Raw genomic sequence first — 16,874 nt, 5'->3', positions numbered from 1 at the left:
GAAGACCTGAGACAGTAAAACAGATTGTTCAGTCTTATGTGACTCTTTTCCAATATCAAGAAATGCTGCTGTCACAGGACACTTCTGTTTCACTGTAGAGGCAATTACCAAAGTCTTCACCTGATGTGTCAGTGTTTATGTAAATTTGGGAGGTGCTAGCTTTATTTTTTCTTCTGTTCATAAGCATTGCAGGACCTTGTCCTCAATGCCTTCCACAATTTTGGAACTTGCAAAGGATAGAAATACTGCTTTTTTTCTTTCCAAGTATTCTGTGTATTGCATTCATTAATAAAAAGACAAAAGTATTAAAAAAAAAGTAACTGAGGTAAATGGGGAAGTCTCTTTTCTAGTCAACAATTAGTGAAAACACAGCAACATGTTTTCCCCTATCCTGTTAATTTCCAGCAAAAGATAGTGAGATAAGTTTAGCCATTTGAAGTTTGGATTTTGACTTCAGTGCTTGGGAGCACCAGTTGCCTCTGTAGCTCCTCCTTTTAGCATACTGAGTGCAGTTAAGAGCATCCCACTTCACTTCTGAGCTTGCTGGAGAGAGCCCTGGGCTTGATGGGCCTCTGCTCTGCTGCCAGGTGGTGGCTGATCTCTTGATACAAGAAGTTCTTGCCAGGCAGAATGATGGCACCATGCAGTGAAAGCCAAGGTAGATGCTATCAGGGAAATGAAAAGAGGATCAGTGATGTCAAAGTCTGTGAGGTTTTATTTCCTGTCCCCTGACTCATGCCTGGAGAACATAAAAAGCAGCATTCTGTGCGTGTATGTTTATAACAATTTATTGTATTGTCTGCTGCAGTGGTATGGTGTATGAAATCTAAATGCATGCCTCAGTATGTCTTATAAGCTCTAATTTTGTATTTTTTCCTTTTTTTCCCTATTACATAGGATGTGGCAGCATTAGAGAGCCAGCCTTTACTTGGATTCACCGTCAGTGAAGTAAAAGGTGAAAACTCAGAGTCTAGAGTGTTCCATTTACTGCACAAAAACACTTTATTTTACATATTCAAGGCAGATGATCCCCATTCAGCTCAAAAGTAAGAAACTATTTGAATTCATTTCTGTTACATATTTCTAGAAAATTCAGAAGTAGTGAATGTTAATATTCGCAGATTAAGCATATATATAAAAGATCTTTGTTATATCATAAGTAAATGAAAGTTTTAAATTACTTAAACACAAGGTTCTGGTTTCATTAGGGCTTCTGAAATGAAGGAAGCAGACTCTCTTCTGCAAAAGACCGAGTGTAGAATGAGAAAGTCAAAGACAGAATAAGAAATCTTTCTTTTTCCTTGTCCATTCCTCTCACCCTGCTCTACTCAGGTGAAAATTGAATGTTACCTTTGGATAAATCCAGAAGATGTTTTTAAGAATTAACTGATATGCTTCTTTTTTGATTTCACCTGTTCATATTAGTTAATCAATATATGGCAGTGAAAAATAAAGCAACACTAAACTTGGGGGCCAAGGTTTGAAGTGTGTGAGCTGATCCCCATGAGCACCTAGGCATGCACTCAGACCAGGAGCTGGCATTCAAAGAGCATTCAAGGTGTTTCATTTCAAGTCCTGTGTGAACTTGGAGTCATACTTATCAAGCTATGTATTATGTCAGCTTCATGTAAAATAACCTGGAAGCTTGGTCATTAACCAGTAGGAAACATTATTCACATGATATATAAAGTAAACTAGGAACAAGCAGAGAAGGAATACATGTAAGCTATCTTTCTTACACGCCTCTCTTATCTGACTGGTTTCACTGCAGTTTCCCCAAAGGAATTTTACATTATTAAATAGATTTGATGCATTTACAAGTCCATTATTAGTACTTAAACATTCAAATGGATGCAGGTTTAATTTTCTGCAAATAGGAACATTCTAAAAACAAAGAAGGTATCCAATGCAAAGAAAATTTTCAACAGCTGAGAACGTGCTTAATGACACTTCTCTACAAAAGAAAATCTGGAAGTCTTTATTTGATTTTTGGGAGTACTTTGTGCAGATGTGCATAAATGTTTCTTTGTTAATTAAGATGCTATCCTGTTGTTTCCCCTGTGTCCTCATTTGTACTATATAAAATGAACAAAAAACCCCCAGGCATTCAATAGGTTTATTTTTCTACTCAGACAATGGCTTTTCTCATCAGAAGAAAGCTTGAAATTGAACATAGTGTATTTTAGGAATAACATTAAGTACTTTGAATTTCAAGCTTTCTCCAAGTATTTAATATCCTTAGGAGATTTATGCTGAACCATCAGAATAAATGCTGCTTTTACAGCATTAAAAGGAAAAACAAAAACATGCTGTTGGTCTGTTTGCATCAGTGGACACTATTTTCTCCTGATAGGACCAAAGAAATACCTGATCTCTTTGTCTAAGTACAGTAATAAATTTTAACAGATGGTTACATTTCAATGTGGTTTTAAATTCCAGTTCTATGTTCAGTGCTTAAGCTGTTTATGAATTTATTTCTTTTTTGCATTTGTATTCTACTTAAGTTGGTTTTAATGTATACACAGCAGTAGAAAATACTAAAAATATGACTAAAAAATAAGATAGATGTTTGAGCTGTGTGCAGACATGCGTGAGCACTAATACATGTTTAATATGTTCATGCCAAAAGCTTGAATTCAAAGAACATGCACACAGTTACAAAATTAAATGCTCATGGCAAAGAAGAGCCAGCATCTGTGACTATGTTTAGATACCCTGTGAATACCAAGACAGTTTGAATTTCCATGATAAAGATAATTACAGTCTTTGTTTCATTCAGTTCTTCCAAGATTTGCACTCAGGAAAAAAATGCTCATTATGTGGGCCTCTTACTTTTACATACACACAGTTCATCCCTCACTCAGAAAACAGAACTATTTGTTCTGTAGCATTGGAGTGCTTCAGGAACATTAATTTTTGCATTTTTGAGAAGCTGAGGATGTTTATTACCCTCCTAACAAGTAGGAAAAGAAACCATGGCTATAGGGAATAAAAGTATCTGAATATTACCTTTGAATTTCCAGTCTGAGAAACCTTGGATCAGCTGTTAGGGACTTCCCCCTGTGCCCTCTATGCCCTTCCCTGCCTTTCCATGTGCCATGTGCCCTCCTCCCTCAGCCCCCCAGTCCTGGCCTTTTACCTGCTGCAGAAGCAGAGAGCAGGGTTATGCCCATGGCTGCCCCAGGTACAGCCTTGTCCTGATTCCTCCCAGATCACGTTTGCAGTGAAAAAGAGAAGGGAGTATTGGGGATTTTAAAAGGTATGCAGAACCTTGGCATGGCCTACTTTTTGAGCATTTGATTTCCCAGCTTCACCTATGCTTTGTGCATGTAATTTCAGTATAGGAGAGGTACAAAAAAAAGCTTCTATGGGATGGCCTGGACCAGGCAGCTGTGTGTGTTTGGACTCATTGGATAGGTTTTGGTATTTGCACTCACAGACCAACTGGATGTATGATGTTCCTTCTTGTGTGAATCTGCAGCTCGTGACAGGATTGAGATTTATTCTTTTATCAGCTACTTCCTAACAGTGTTTAATTTTCCAACAGGTGGATAGAAGCTTTTCAAGAAGGCACTGTATTATAGCAGTGTCAGCATTGTGTCTGCAAGTTTAAAGGAAAATATCTAAGGATGGTGATAAAACAGACTACAGCAACTGTTCAAAGAAACAGAATCCTGCCATCGCAACCTATACAAAATTGTATATTTGTCAGGATTAGGAGTTGTTGCATTTTTAGTGTAAAATAATATTTTTCTAAAGAATTGTATGTATTTCTGTGTTGATACAAAATGTGTTATTTATTAAATTCCAGTGTTTACTTAAATGGGCAGAATTATTTGTGCATTGAAGTCCAAAGTGTCCTCAGAATGGCAGATTGTTGGTCAACAGATTCATAAACTTTGTGCTTTATTAAAAAAAACACCCACAAACCAGATTTGTTGCAGTTGTACATTTCCTCGTGATTTGTGTATAGGTTCTTGAGTTGCTGATGTTCACTTTGCAATTTAGCAAGAACAGATTGGTATAGGAATTTCACAGATTTGGGATCTTTGTTGACTATGTAAGCTCCTTTATGAGAAGTTGTCTGATATTGATGCTCCTTTCCTTGAATGGCAGTTGAAATCTTGCATACCAGTACATTAAAACAGTACAACAAATTCTGTGTCACAAAAACAAAATACGGTTCAATTATTAAAAAACAGAAAAGGGAAAAATATTTTAAAAAACAGTTTGCAATTACAGGGATAAGGCACTAGAGCTGTTACAGTACTACAGATGCCAAGGAGACTAAATGAGTTATTTTCCAGCAATTGCAAGATGAATTGTCTTTTTATGTTTCCAGTAATAATTCAAACAGAGTAAAAATACATTTTTGATAATCAAAAATGAGATATCTTATTTGTTTCAAAACTTCATGTCAAATGAGTTCTGTACACAGTATGAAACACTGTATTGTATAAATTATTGTTCAAAGAACAGTAAACAAATATGTGCACCCTTCTCTCTGAAAATTTTAAAACTATTTTATATTTAAATATTATGTTTAAACTGGAATTGCCATACCAAGACAACAGAGCTTTTTTAGTGCAGAAGGCATTGAAAATGCATACCATTCTTTGAAATACCTTTTGTTTACAATATGATTTGTTCTGTTTGACACTTTAAAATAGAATTCAGCTTTTGGTGTTTGGGTTTTGGGATTTTTTTCTTAAAGAAAATCATTGGTATACCTCATTAGGAAATACTGATTCTGGTGCATTTATTCTATTTAACTTCTAAAAAAATGTTAACACTGTAATAGTATAAATGGAACTAGAACTATGAAACCCACATGAAAGGAAGCCATTTTTATGTCAAATGCAATGCATATGTAATCAGTTAATTTTACTGTATGAAATACTTGTTATAGTCCCCTGAATCAAGCTAGTTGTGGTGACAAAAATGAGAGCAATTAACTTTTAATTTATTGTTTGAATTCCACGTTAATATCTATTCTGTGGCCTCACAGCAGAAAGAAAAGAGATGGTAGAATAGTTAATATTCATCACAAAAAGGCCAAGCATGAAAATGCAAACCAAAATTCTCTTATTCCCTCAATATATTTCAAGGTCAGGTCCAAGACACTAACAGAGCTCTGAAGAAGCCTCATTTCCAAGAGCTTCTCTAAAGTTAGTAGTGGGCTTGGAAATTGAATTCTTAATACTAATTATACAAGAAATGTCATTGACTTCCAGCATTTCAGTAGAGTACCTTATGAATCGGACTTAAGGCTGCAGATCTGACATCCCTCAGGAATGCTAGAGATTTGACCAGATAGTGTTGGAAATGCAGTAGGAGTCTTATCAAAGCCTTTATTCTCTTTTACTGTAATACAAATGTGCTAAATGAATACTTTTCTCTTGTTATATTCACAGGGCTTTTACTTAATTTTCAAAACAACTGCTGACTGAAGCTAAGTAAATTATTACCATGTCTCTTCAGGGTGATTTCTGACAGATTTTCTACTGTATCCAAAACAAAACTGGTGTCAATATAACATGGATGTGATGTGTCTCTTCCAGTTTATAGTATCAAAGGGAAGAGCTTCTTCATATTTTCATAGGGCCTGCACACCAATGAAGGTGGTAAGTCATGAAGCAGGAAATGAATCAGAAATTCGGCTAGGAGCAAGCTAGTTTAATTTCAGTGTATGCTTTGATATTTTCCCTGCTGCAGAACAGAGCAATAAAAGTCAAAAACACACTGAGTAAGGTGCCCAAGTTCTGCTTCATGTGGTGTCAAACTACCTCTAGAGAATTTGGTGCAGAGGGAGAAAATAGTTTAAAGTGTTCTGTGGAAATCGGAGGACTTCTTCCAGAAGTGGTTGATCAATCAAAAAATTTGTGACATAAATTGGAACAGAGCCTTATAAAAAGTAGTATACATATTGCAGTCACATTCTGTGTGAAATAAATTGTCTTTCTAAACATGTTTGAATATTTCTTTTCCTCGCTCCTGCATTAGTGCTTTGTGTCATATGAAGAACCCACAACACAAGCATTTTCATAACATTTTCAGATGGTTGCTTTTCAAACTTGCCCTATTTCCCAGATCACCTCTCAATTTGATTCATTACCATCAAAAGTAAAATATTTATGTCTTGATTTGGCTAAACACTAAAACAAGATCAGAAGTTTTTAGACACTTGCTACCTCTTCTTATAAAAATCTATAGTTTGTAATCAACTTAAGATTGGTTAGTAGAACATGAGACAAACACTAGCATTGAATATTAGTTCTAACATTTTTATTCATAGATAAATTAAAGCTTCTAGGATCTTGAATTCTCGTTAACTTAAAACTGTGTGCCCAAAGGACTTAAAACAATCTAAGCAGCTGTGGAACATATTTTACTAAATATTTTGTGCATGGAAACTCAATTACTTAACGATGTTTATTACATCATAAAGTAAAGAGATGTCTGGAAAGACACATTCAGTGCATTTGTTTGCTGTAACTGCTGTCCCCTATTTACCATCCAAATAGGATTTTATTTGGAGCAGTCCTAAATCATACTGTCTAAATGGAAGAATAGAATTTTTATTTTGTAATTGAAAACAGTTTAAAGTTGTAAATATTCCTGTGGATATTCATCATTTTTGTATAAATAAATTCACATTATTTGAGTCTGCATCTTTTCTTTTAATACTTTCAGGTATTATGTAATTTGTGTGTTCAATGATTTTCAAACAGCAGAATTTGTTGCTGTTACCTGCACATCACTCTTACTTTAAAAATCATCCCAAAGAATTAAAGGGGTTAAGTCTGTGTGAAGGTCAGATGAAGGGTGTTATATTCATAAATCCTTTTCCAAAAATGTAGTTCTGCTGTGTCAGTCAAAGTATGCCTGAATCACAGCTTCTGTTGGCCTTGGGTCCTGCACGTGGGTCAGAACAGCCCCAGCAGGCTTGGGGCAGGCAGAGTGTCTGGGAAAGGACTGGGGGTGCTGCTCAACAGCAGCTGAAACTGAGCCAGCGGTGCCAAGAAGGCCAGGGGCACCCTGGCCTGGGTCAGCAGTGCTGTGGCCAGCAGGGCCAGCGCAGTGACTGTCCCCGTGCACTCGGCACTGCTGAGGCCACACCTCAAATGCCACATTCAGTTCTGGGCCTCTCACTGCAAGGAAGGCTCTGAGGTGCTGCAGCATGTCCAGAGAAGGGCAAGGGAGCTGGGGAAGGGCGGCTGAGGGAGCTGGGGGTGTCCAGTCTGGAGAAAAGGAGGCTCGGGGAGACCTTGCTGATCTCTTCAGCACCTGAAAGGAGGCTGTAGCCACGTGCTCAGCTTCTTCTCTCAAATAACAAGGAACAGGACAAGAGGAAATGGCTCCAGGGGAGGTTTAGATTAAATACTAGGAAAAACTCTTCATCCGAAGGGTTGCCAAGCGCTGGCACAGACTGCCCTGGGAAGCAGAGGACTCACCATCCCTGGGGGTATTTAAAAGACGGGCACATGTGGCACTTTGGGACATGGTTTAAGTGGTGGACTTAGCAGTTGCTGGGCTAAAAGTTTGGCTCAATGATTATCTTAGAGGTCTTTTCCAACCTAAATGATTCTTTAATTCTATAAGTATTTTAGCAGGGCATGTAAGGGAGAGATTTTTCAGGTTAGTTATGCTGCTTCCTTATATATGTTTGAAAGCAGTTTTTTGAAAATTTGCAGTAATAGCAGAAAAGGTTTTGCTTCTCTGTGTGTTGTGGATAGGGATGTATCTCTTACAATCCTGTCTGACACAGCTACAGAGGCAAGTATGAATTGGGTCACTTGCTAAAAAAACCAACAAAGTATGCTTTACGGGTTACAGTGACATTTCTGCTGTACAGAGGATATCAGAATACTTGGCTTAAATAAGATTTAGTGCAAATTACTTGGCATTTGTTAAATCAAACTGTGCTAAGCCCCATCATTTAGAAACTAGATGTGCAGCTCAAGCTAGTTTGGGAAGTGACAAGTGCTATAAATTGAGAGTGCTGCAACATTTGACACTTAAAGGAATTGCTTAGCAAGTTAATTTTTCTGACTTAAAAATTCTTCACTGAGTTAATTTGCATTTGATGTTTGGGAACGTCTTTGATCAAAAAGCAAAATACTATGCTTGCAAATACTGACTGAACTAGTGATCTTGAGCTAGGGTTGATAGATACAAGTGCAGCTGTGGGACTGGGAGTGGAAAGAAAAGAGTAAAGGAATTTACAAGATAAGGGCGTGCATAATTTTATTAATGTTAACACATAAATTTACTTGTATTCTTTGGGGTTTTTTTTCCTATCACTGCTGCTCAGATGTTGATGCTTATGTCATTTGATTCAGTAGAAATTGCATTAAATTGTTTAAATTATTTTCAGATCATGAAATTGCACATACAGCCCCGGTGACCTAAATGATCTTGAAGTTGCTGCTGATCTCTGACCACAGCTTGACCATCTTCATTGAACAGGTAAAAGAGGAACAAGGGAAAGGCTGTATTTTAAATACAAAACTCTTACTTAAAATCAAGGTAATTTAAAATAATTAGCATAAACTAAGTAAGTAGCTAACACAACTTTGGTCCAAACAGATGTTGAGACAGAGCCAGAGCAGCAGCTGTGGCACTGGCCCAGCAGGAACAGGCACTCATTGGCGGCCAGGCCATTGCCTTCCCAAGAGCTGTCCAGGGCACTGCTGACATTTAAGGATGGAACTTGCGTCTGCCATGCAGGCAAAGCGCAGCTCTTTCAGACTCAGCTGGCTGAGCTGCTACAGTGACTGTGCAGGGCACTGTGTGTGCCTCCATCACGCTGCACGTTTCAAACCCAACCTGCCAGAGCTGCCTGTGGCTCTGCCTCAGCCAGGAGAGCCCGCCAAGCTCCCCAAAGCTGTGCTGGGCTCCTGTGATGTTCAGCGCTGCCTGGTCCCATTTCTGTGAGGGAACTGCAGTGGGGGTTTGGAGATTTGTGCTCTCCACTCGATGGGCAGAACACGAGAACTGTGTTCAGTTTTGGACCCCTCACACTAAAAGGAGCATCCAGAGAAGGTCAATAAGGCTCAGGAAGGATCTTGAAAACATGCTTAATGAGGAAGGCTTGAGGGAGCTGGGTTTGTTTAGCCTCAGGAGGAGGAGGCTTAGGGAGCCCCCATGGCTCTCTCACAACTACCTGTAACAAGGGTAGAGTGAGGGGAGGGACTGGTCCCTTCTACCGGGCCTATAGTGAGAAAGCCAAAGCGGCTTTAAGCGGTCCCAGCAGAGATTTCCAGATTAGAAAAAATCCTGTTTTCCTCTCGGGTGATCGGGCACTGGAACAGGCTGCCCAGGGCCGTCGGAGTCACCATGCCTGGAGGTGTCTGAAGAGGCGCCTGGATCTGGCGCTGGGTGGGTGGTGTGCTTTAGGTGTTACGGCGGCAGCAGCGCTGCCTGCACTGGGCGATCTCCAAGCTCTGTTCCAACCGCCGTGACCGTGTGCCCGCACGGCCCTGCCCGCACGGCTGCGGGCCCGGCCCGCTCCGCTCCGCTCCCGTTAGCGGCCGCTGCCCGCGCCCCGCCCTCACCGCCGCGCGCCGGGCGCAGGCGCAGAGCCCGCGGCGGGGCGGGGTCGAGCGGCGGCGGAGGCGGGGTCGCGAACTCTGACCCCCGGGAGCCGGAGCCGCGCCGCAGCCAAAGGGACCCGCCGGACCGGCCACCGGGCCCGCCAGGTGAGAGAGAGACCCCCGGCAGCCGACAGACGCTCTCCGCAGCGGGCGCGGCCGGGCGGCGGGAGCACGGGCAGCGGGGGCGGCCGCGCTGTAACGGTGCGGGCCCGCGCGGCTCCCGGCCGCCACCGCTGCGGAACGTGCAGCGGAGCGCGCCCGCCCCGCCCCGGGGCCCGGCCCGGCCCCGGGCGGCCCCGCGCCCCCCGACCTTTCACCTACAGGAACCGCTTGCGTGTCCCGCCGCCCCGCATCCGGGCGGCGCCGCTTCCCGCGGGAGCCGGGCAGAGGAGCCGCGGGGGGAGGCGGCGGCCGGCGATGGCGATGCCCCTCACGCTGGGCCCCGGCCCGCGCAGCCATTTTGTGCGGAGCGCCGCGGCGGGGGCGGGCACGGCGCTGCCGCCGCGAACCGGCGGGCAGGGGAGATGCGAGGGCTGAGGGGCACGGAGGGACCCCGGCGTTGCGCTGCAGCTTGGCCTCGATGCATCTCCCGAGTCCCGCGCCTCAGCATTCCCGGGGGTGACCCTGAGCTCCCCCGAACCCCCCAGGCACTCTCTGCCTGCCGGCGGCATCACCCGCTCCTCTTGTGTATCCCTGGAGGCTCTCTGGGTTTATTTGGGTTAAGGTGGAATGTCCTGAGCAACACCCGGTATTGTTTTCTTTGGGTCAGATGACCCTGTCGCTGGGTAGAGTATTTCTTCTAAGCTGCGGACTTGGTGGAGTCTTTATTTTTTCTTTGTTCCCGTGTATTGCTTTAAGTGTAAGAAGCACGGCCTCATTCCCCAGGACGCGCTTACATTTGCAGGTTGTGGAGGGAATAGAGGAGATGCCTTGTGCTGTGCAGGTGTATTTACACAACAGAAGAGGGAAAAAAAAGTCTTGATAGGGTTTCACCACACACTGAGTGTGTGGATATGATTCTTGAAAAACCAAGTTAGGCATTCATTCTTACGTGAAATCTCTGATTAGAAGCTCCTGGTGTCAGCAGAATGGACTTGGAAAAGTGCTGTAGCAGGAAGAGCTGCATCCACACTTGTCATGGAAAAATAAGATGGGGAAAAAATAAAGGTAGTTTTCTGTAGGACAGCTTCCTGGTTTTGGAATCAGCATTATATAAGTAGAAATAGAAGTTTCTCATCAGTGGGAAAGCATCACAATTCCTGTGCCAGTTCAGACAGTATTCATCTGGTGACTCTTTATAATTTTGTATGGCTTTTTCTGTAAGTTATTGTTCTGAATATAACTCTGTGACTGTTTTCCCCACTCCCTTTAGTCCATGATTGGCAGCTGTGGCATGAGATATCCAGCAGAGCATTTAGCCCATGGCTTGCTGTACAACTTTACTCAGGGTCACTTGTTCGAGTCAAGTCTTAAGGTCTGTGAAATGTTTGCCTGCTTCCGTCTGTAGCTCTTTCTCCAGAGATCCCGCTGAAGCTGTTTTATCACAGGACTAAGTATCTGCATGTGATGGTGGTCAGCTGTGTGTGTGCACGTGTGTGATAATGCAGGGGAGGTAACTGAGGTCACCCGCAGGGCTGTGCAGTCCTCAGCTGCTTCTGTGCTTCCTGTGCACTGCTCTGAATGGTCGGGCACCACTTGCTAAGTCTGCTGCATTCTGCAGCAAATCCAGATGCTTGTTACAGAAAGAAGCTCACAGTAGATAAATTAGCTAGCTTTAACTCTTCTCCTCAATTATTATTTCTGGTTTTCTTACTGGTTGTATTTTCTTGTTAAACGTACTCTTGAAGGGAACAAGTTTCACAGGAGTTCTGATATCTTTAAGAATAGTTATATCCCAGGTGGGATAGGAGGGTTTTTTTGTTTGGGGTTTTCATGGTTCTGGTGCTTTTTTAAAGCCTGCCTTAATTTTTCAGTTTAAGGTTCTTAGCCTGTGAAGAGAAAGCCCTAAGCAACATGTGTAACTCTGAAGCTGACATTGTTTTGGGGGAAAAGGGGTTGAACTGGATGACCTCCAGAAGTACCTTTCAACATTAATTATTTCATGATTATATTGTTATTAAAGGCCAGGGGGAGCAGACAGGTGTGCAGGGAACCAAAACCAAGCAAAACCCCACTGGTATTGTAGCATGCAGTTACATAGCTCACCTGTGAAACACAGCTACAGAATGCTTATAGCTCATGTGGTAGTCCAGTGAAAAGTGACTTTGATCCATAACGTGAAATCTCATATTTGCAATAGTAAGATTAGTTTGTTCCCTATGCTTATACTCAATTTTTGCTTTAATTTATTGTGTGCTTATTATATAATGTAATTAAAGTTTGTGCAGACAGTGAATTTGCTGGAGTTTCCTCGGAGTGAAGGAAAGCAGTCTCCCTGAAGAAAGAAATTTCTGGCTAATGTTTGGGTCAAAAAAACCTGAAAAAAAGCAGTGCCTCCAGTTTAAATAAGTAGTTTAACAGTATGTAAGGACTGGAGTGGTGTCACATCTTAACTTGTCCGTGCTTGTTCTGCTGCTGGACAAAGTGGCTCTCAGCTGGCAGGTGCTGCAGCTGGTACAGGATGTGTGTCTGTCTGTCTGTCTGTCCTGCTTCAGCAGCCGTCCAGGCTTAAGCACCTTTGCTAACCTGAGTTATTTTGGCTGATGGAGATCAGGGAGCCTGTGGTGGGTTTAGCATCCCCTGTGGAGCAGCAGTAATCTGCTGGGGAGGGTTACCCACAGCTCTCTGCTGCTTGTCACACACAGGCTGCAGTGGGCACCAGCAGTGACCATCAGGGGAAACTGACCCCTACCTGTGTTACTTTCTGGCAAAGTTTTTACTAGGTTTTTTTTTTCCCTCCTCGGTGGTGTTTCAAGCTGCTTTTAGAACTTTAAACTTGTGCCTGTACATTACTGGGATAAAGTAACCTGCTGCAAAATAGAATTATAAATTCTATAAATTATATAAAACTGCAAAGGTACAGTTAATGAAATTCTTCTCTTGTGTATGCAGACCTGTCCATATTTTTACCCTTCAGTCATCAGCTTTTAATTCCAGAGACCACTGCATTACTTGCCAAAATCTTAAATCAGCAAAAGATTTATTTTTTCTAAAACCAAACTCCTTAAAATTCCAGTTCTCTGAGACCAGAAGATGGCTTGTGCTGCCTGAGTCCCATGTATCTGATGATGCAGTGCTGCAGATTTTGTAAGGAAATACGTTCCTTCCTGAAGATCATGGTCTAAGAACTGCCTTTCTGTATCAATATTTAGATTCATTTTGTTGACTTTGCCAGGCCTTCTCTAAAAGGTTGTTTACATTTGTTTAACTTAAATTGCTTTTGTTCAACTTGGTAGTAAGCCAGGCTGGACTAAGCTCAGTATTTGAGTGCCTTTGTCAGAAGTTAAAGTGGAAACTTGAAAAATATAAACCACCAAAGAACTAAAGCCAAACCCTCTGCTATTGTCATATGAGCCCTCATAAACTGTTATTTAATTCCAAATAAGTTGAGGTTACTGTTTATAATTTAGCAGTAACTTCGTGGTGTGACAACTACCCTATTTAGTGTGGTAATGTGTTTCCTTTGAAATCTTAGCAGGACAATGTGTCAGCATGATTCTTGATTGGATTTAATGTGAAGATTTTTTCAGAGTGCCTTTCATGTGTTTATAGGAATTGAAAAAATCCCAAACTAAACAAACAAAAAAAATTGACAAACACACACACCCTCTTAACAAAATCTAACCCTGTGTAGTTGATAATGAAGGAAAAAATACAGGGAATCACAAAATTACTTGGATTGGAAGGGAACATAAAGATCATTCAGTTCCAACCACTCTGCCATGGGCAGGGATGCCATGCTCTACATTAGTTTGCTCAGAGCCCCATCAAACCTGCTCTTGAATGTTTCCAGGGATGGGGCATTCACAGCTTCACTGGACAACCTGTTCCTGTCCCTCACCCTCACAGTAAAGAATTTAATATCTAACCTAACCTGCTCTCTTTCAGTTTGAAGCCATTCCCCCTTGGCCTGTCACTACATACCCTTGTAAGAAGTCCCTCTCCATCTTTCTTGTAGGCTCCCTTCAGGTACTGGAAGGCTGCAGCTGGGTCACCCTGAGCCTTCTCTTTTCCAAGCTGAGCAATTCCAATTCTCTCAGACTTCCATCATAAGAGAAGTGTGCCATCCCTCTCATCATCTCAGTGCCCTCTGGACTCCCTCCAGCAGCTCCATGTCCTTCCTGTGCTGGGACCCCTGAGCTGGATGCAGCCCTGCAGGTGGGGTCTCACAGGAGCAGAGCAGAGGGCCAGAATCAACTTCCCACAACTTGCTGACCACGTGTTTTTGGATGCAGCCCCAGGACATGTTTGGTTTTCTGGGCTGCCAGTCCACATTGTTGTGTCCAGCCTCTCATCCAAGAGAGCCCTCAAGTCCTTGGCAGGGCTGCTCTTGATAGTTCATCCCCCAGAACATTTTACATGGGACAATGTGAACAGTGATTTACTGGAAGGGTGTGTGAGAAGCTCAGTTTGTTGTATGAGGGTTTTGCTTTGTTTGGGTTTTTGTTTTGTTTTTCCTTTTAGTCTGAAGGAAGCTTCCATGGATATGCAGATGTGCAAGTTTGTAAGGGTTGTCATATTAGTAGTATTGTTGGAGAGATTTGCTGATTGCTGTAGAGTATCTTCATGTATCAACTACCTCATGTGTGGCTGTAGTTCAGTGAATACTCCAAATGGTCATCTTGCATAACACCTCAATGGGCAATTTGGCATTATGGATAAACTGGTGTAACATTGTGGGCTTTTTTCCAAAAAGAAGTGGTCTTGATTCTGGTTCTACTTGCTTTTCCTGTGTTGTGTGTAACAATTGTTAGGTGCAGGGTGAATAAAGTCAGAAGATGAATTTACAGCTCTAGAACCATGAAGGCGAATGCAGAGTGGAACAAAGCAGCGGGGCCGGCTCATGAGATACTATAACTGTACCATAGAGAAAGTATTGCCTCCAAGTGTTTGGAAAGAAGGGTTTGCCCTTGCTGTGACATGTTAGGGGGATCTGTGACAGCTGCAATGGACCTGGCTGAACCTAATCCAGTGAATGGGGGAGTCTTCAGTCAGGTGAGCTTCCTGGTCCTGGCTCATGGTGCAGCTTCAGCTCTGGTGTAGGGAATCAGTTTGGGGTTTTTTTCCTCATTTTTTCCTTTTGCAGGCTTCAGGCAGAGATGCAGGCCATGGCTGACAGTACACAGGGCAGGTTACCTGATGAAGTGGCTGTCTCCTTACCTAGCTCTGGCATGTAGCCAGTGCTCCTGTGAGCAGAGTCCACTTGCAGACAGGCCTTGCCTTTGCTCCTCCTTTTCCCAGTTGGTTGTGGGACTAGTGAGCTAAGTCAGCTCGCCTGTAGCTGATGGGGCAGGTTCTAGAGATACCATGATGAAAGAAGCAGAAGCCAAGGCCTAGAAGTGGGACTATCCCTTTGGTGGCCCATATTGTAAAAAGGATTTGTTAGTCAACTGAAAATGTATCCTAGTGATTCTGTTTTCTCATGTTTCCTCCCAGTGTAGCACTTGCTTACAAGAAAAGGTAGTGAGAGCACTGATTTTAAATTAATTGCACAGGCATGCCTGCAAATGAATCTCTTTCTGTATTGCTCTGTGCATTTTAATTACTCCCTTATGCTTTTGCAAGCATCTCATTTTCCCTTGTTTGCCTGCAGGTGCAGCTGCTTCAGTTTTGTGTTGTTACTTACCCCTTATATACGCACTGTCTAAATCTTGGTCTCATGTGAATTTAAAAAACAGTATCTAACTGGGTGTCAAGGGTTACATAAATATTCCTCAGTACAATAATACAGAGACTATTACTCCTTTAAATCTGCCAACTGTTCCACCCTCTTGAACAGTGTGGTTTATAGAACAATAATTCAAGAATAGCTCATTTAGCTTGCTGTGTTCATTGAGCTTTTCCTGTATGAAGCACTGAACACAGTAGCATCATTTGTTTCACAAATGTGTTTGAATTCCTTGGTTTAATTTATTATCTGTAAAGCATTGTAGAAAACTGCTCTAACATATAAAGAAATCTTGGGGGGGTCTTTAACTTATTTAAGCACTAACTCAGGCACATTTAATCATAGAGGAATTGTTAAGTGCATTCTATTTCATGTGTAGGAGTTTATTAAACAACTTTAGCACGGGCTATGCTGAATTCTTAATTAGTATATGATTAGTTTGCTAATGGAAGCGAGGACTAGTTTCCATTTTGAGGTACAGAGTACCTGTAAGCCCTATGTCGTGACCTGAGCTAAAATCCTTAGTTGACTTTGAGGTATATTGGAATCATTCACTACTGAGGCAGTATGACTAGAGAAAGCGATTTTCCTCTTTCTTTTTCAGTTGGTTTTCTGTTATATTACCTTCTTAAGCTTTCCTAAAAAGTCATGTTGACCTTCCTGTATTTTACTGTGTTGTGGTTTAACCCCAGGCAGCCACTTGCTCGCTCACCCACCAGTGGGAGTGGGGAGAGAATTGGAAAGGTAAAAGCTGGAAAACTTATGGGTTGAGATAAGGACAGTTCTATAGGGAAAGCCAAAACCACACAGACAAGCAAAGTGAAACAAGTAATAATTCCCTTATCCAGTTGACAGGCAGGTGTTCAGCCATCTCCAGGGCAGGTTGCTGGCTGAATATCCGATGTGATGGCAGGGCCCTGTCATGCACAGTGCCTACTTGGGAAGGTAAATGCTATTGCTCTGTCTCCTTCTTCCTCTTCCCATTTTGTATACTGAGCATGATGTCACATGGTATAGAATATTCCTGTGGTCACCTGTCCTGGCTGTGTCTGCCACCCAACTCCCATGTACCTCCAACTTCCTCACCAGTGTGGCAGCACAAAAAGCAGAAAAGCTCTTGGCTGTGTGTAAGCACTGCAAGAAATAACAAAAACATCTCTGTATTATCAGCCCTGTGTTCATGACAAATCCAAAACAGCCCCATACCACCTACTAGCTTTCCCCCAGCCAAAATCAGCACACGGATAAAAGAGCAAAAAGTAAAGTTCACAGTAACTTCTGCAGTCATAACTAGTGTACTTGTACCTCTAACGTATCTAGAACATACTTGTGTAACTTCATTAGTTTAACAGGTTGAGTTCATTTAGGAAAGACCCCTGTATTAAGACACATTCCATACATTGTAATTAGAAGAATCATTATTCATCCCATAAATAGTCAGACTGGTTTAA

The 16,874-nt window shown here is 42.2% G+C and overlaps 2 protein-coding genes across 4 annotated transcripts in view; both read left to right on the top strand.

Moving 5' to 3' along the window:
• FGD6 (FYVE, RhoGEF and PH domain containing 6) overlaps positions 1–6,859 on the top strand; it is a 72,115-nt gene extending 65,256 nt beyond the window's left edge. The window contains exons 20-21 of the mRNA XM_064419741.1: positions 898–1,046; positions 3,548–6,859. Of these exons, the coding sequence (XP_064275811.1) occupies positions 898–1,046; positions 3,548–3,584 (186 nt within the window). The 3' untranslated portion in view covers positions 3,585–6,859. The remainder of the gene's footprint in view (positions 1–897; positions 1,047–3,547) is intronic.
• A 2,706-nt stretch (positions 6,860–9,565) lies between these two features.
• The window catches only part of NR2C1 (nuclear receptor subfamily 2 group C member 1), a 47,312-nt gene continuing 40,003 nt past the window's right edge, over positions 9,566–16,874 (top strand). The window contains exon 1 of one of the 3 annotated variants that reach the window (XM_064419743.1): positions 9,566–9,701. The gene's annotated coding sequence lies outside the window, so the exon portion shown is untranslated. The remainder of the gene's footprint in view (positions 9,702–16,874) is intronic. The other 2 variants (XM_064419742.1, XM_064419744.1) reach the window with 2 other exon arrangements.

Source organism: Passer domesticus, chromosome 5, assembly GCF_036417665.1.
Source record: "Passer domesticus isolate bPasDom1 chromosome 5, bPasDom1.hap1, whole genome shotgun sequence".
Taxonomy (NCBI): domain Eukaryota; kingdom Metazoa; phylum Chordata; class Aves; order Passeriformes; family Passeridae; genus Passer; species Passer domesticus.
Note: the sequence above shows the minus strand (reverse complement) of the source record. Positions and strands in the feature narration are given on the sequence as shown.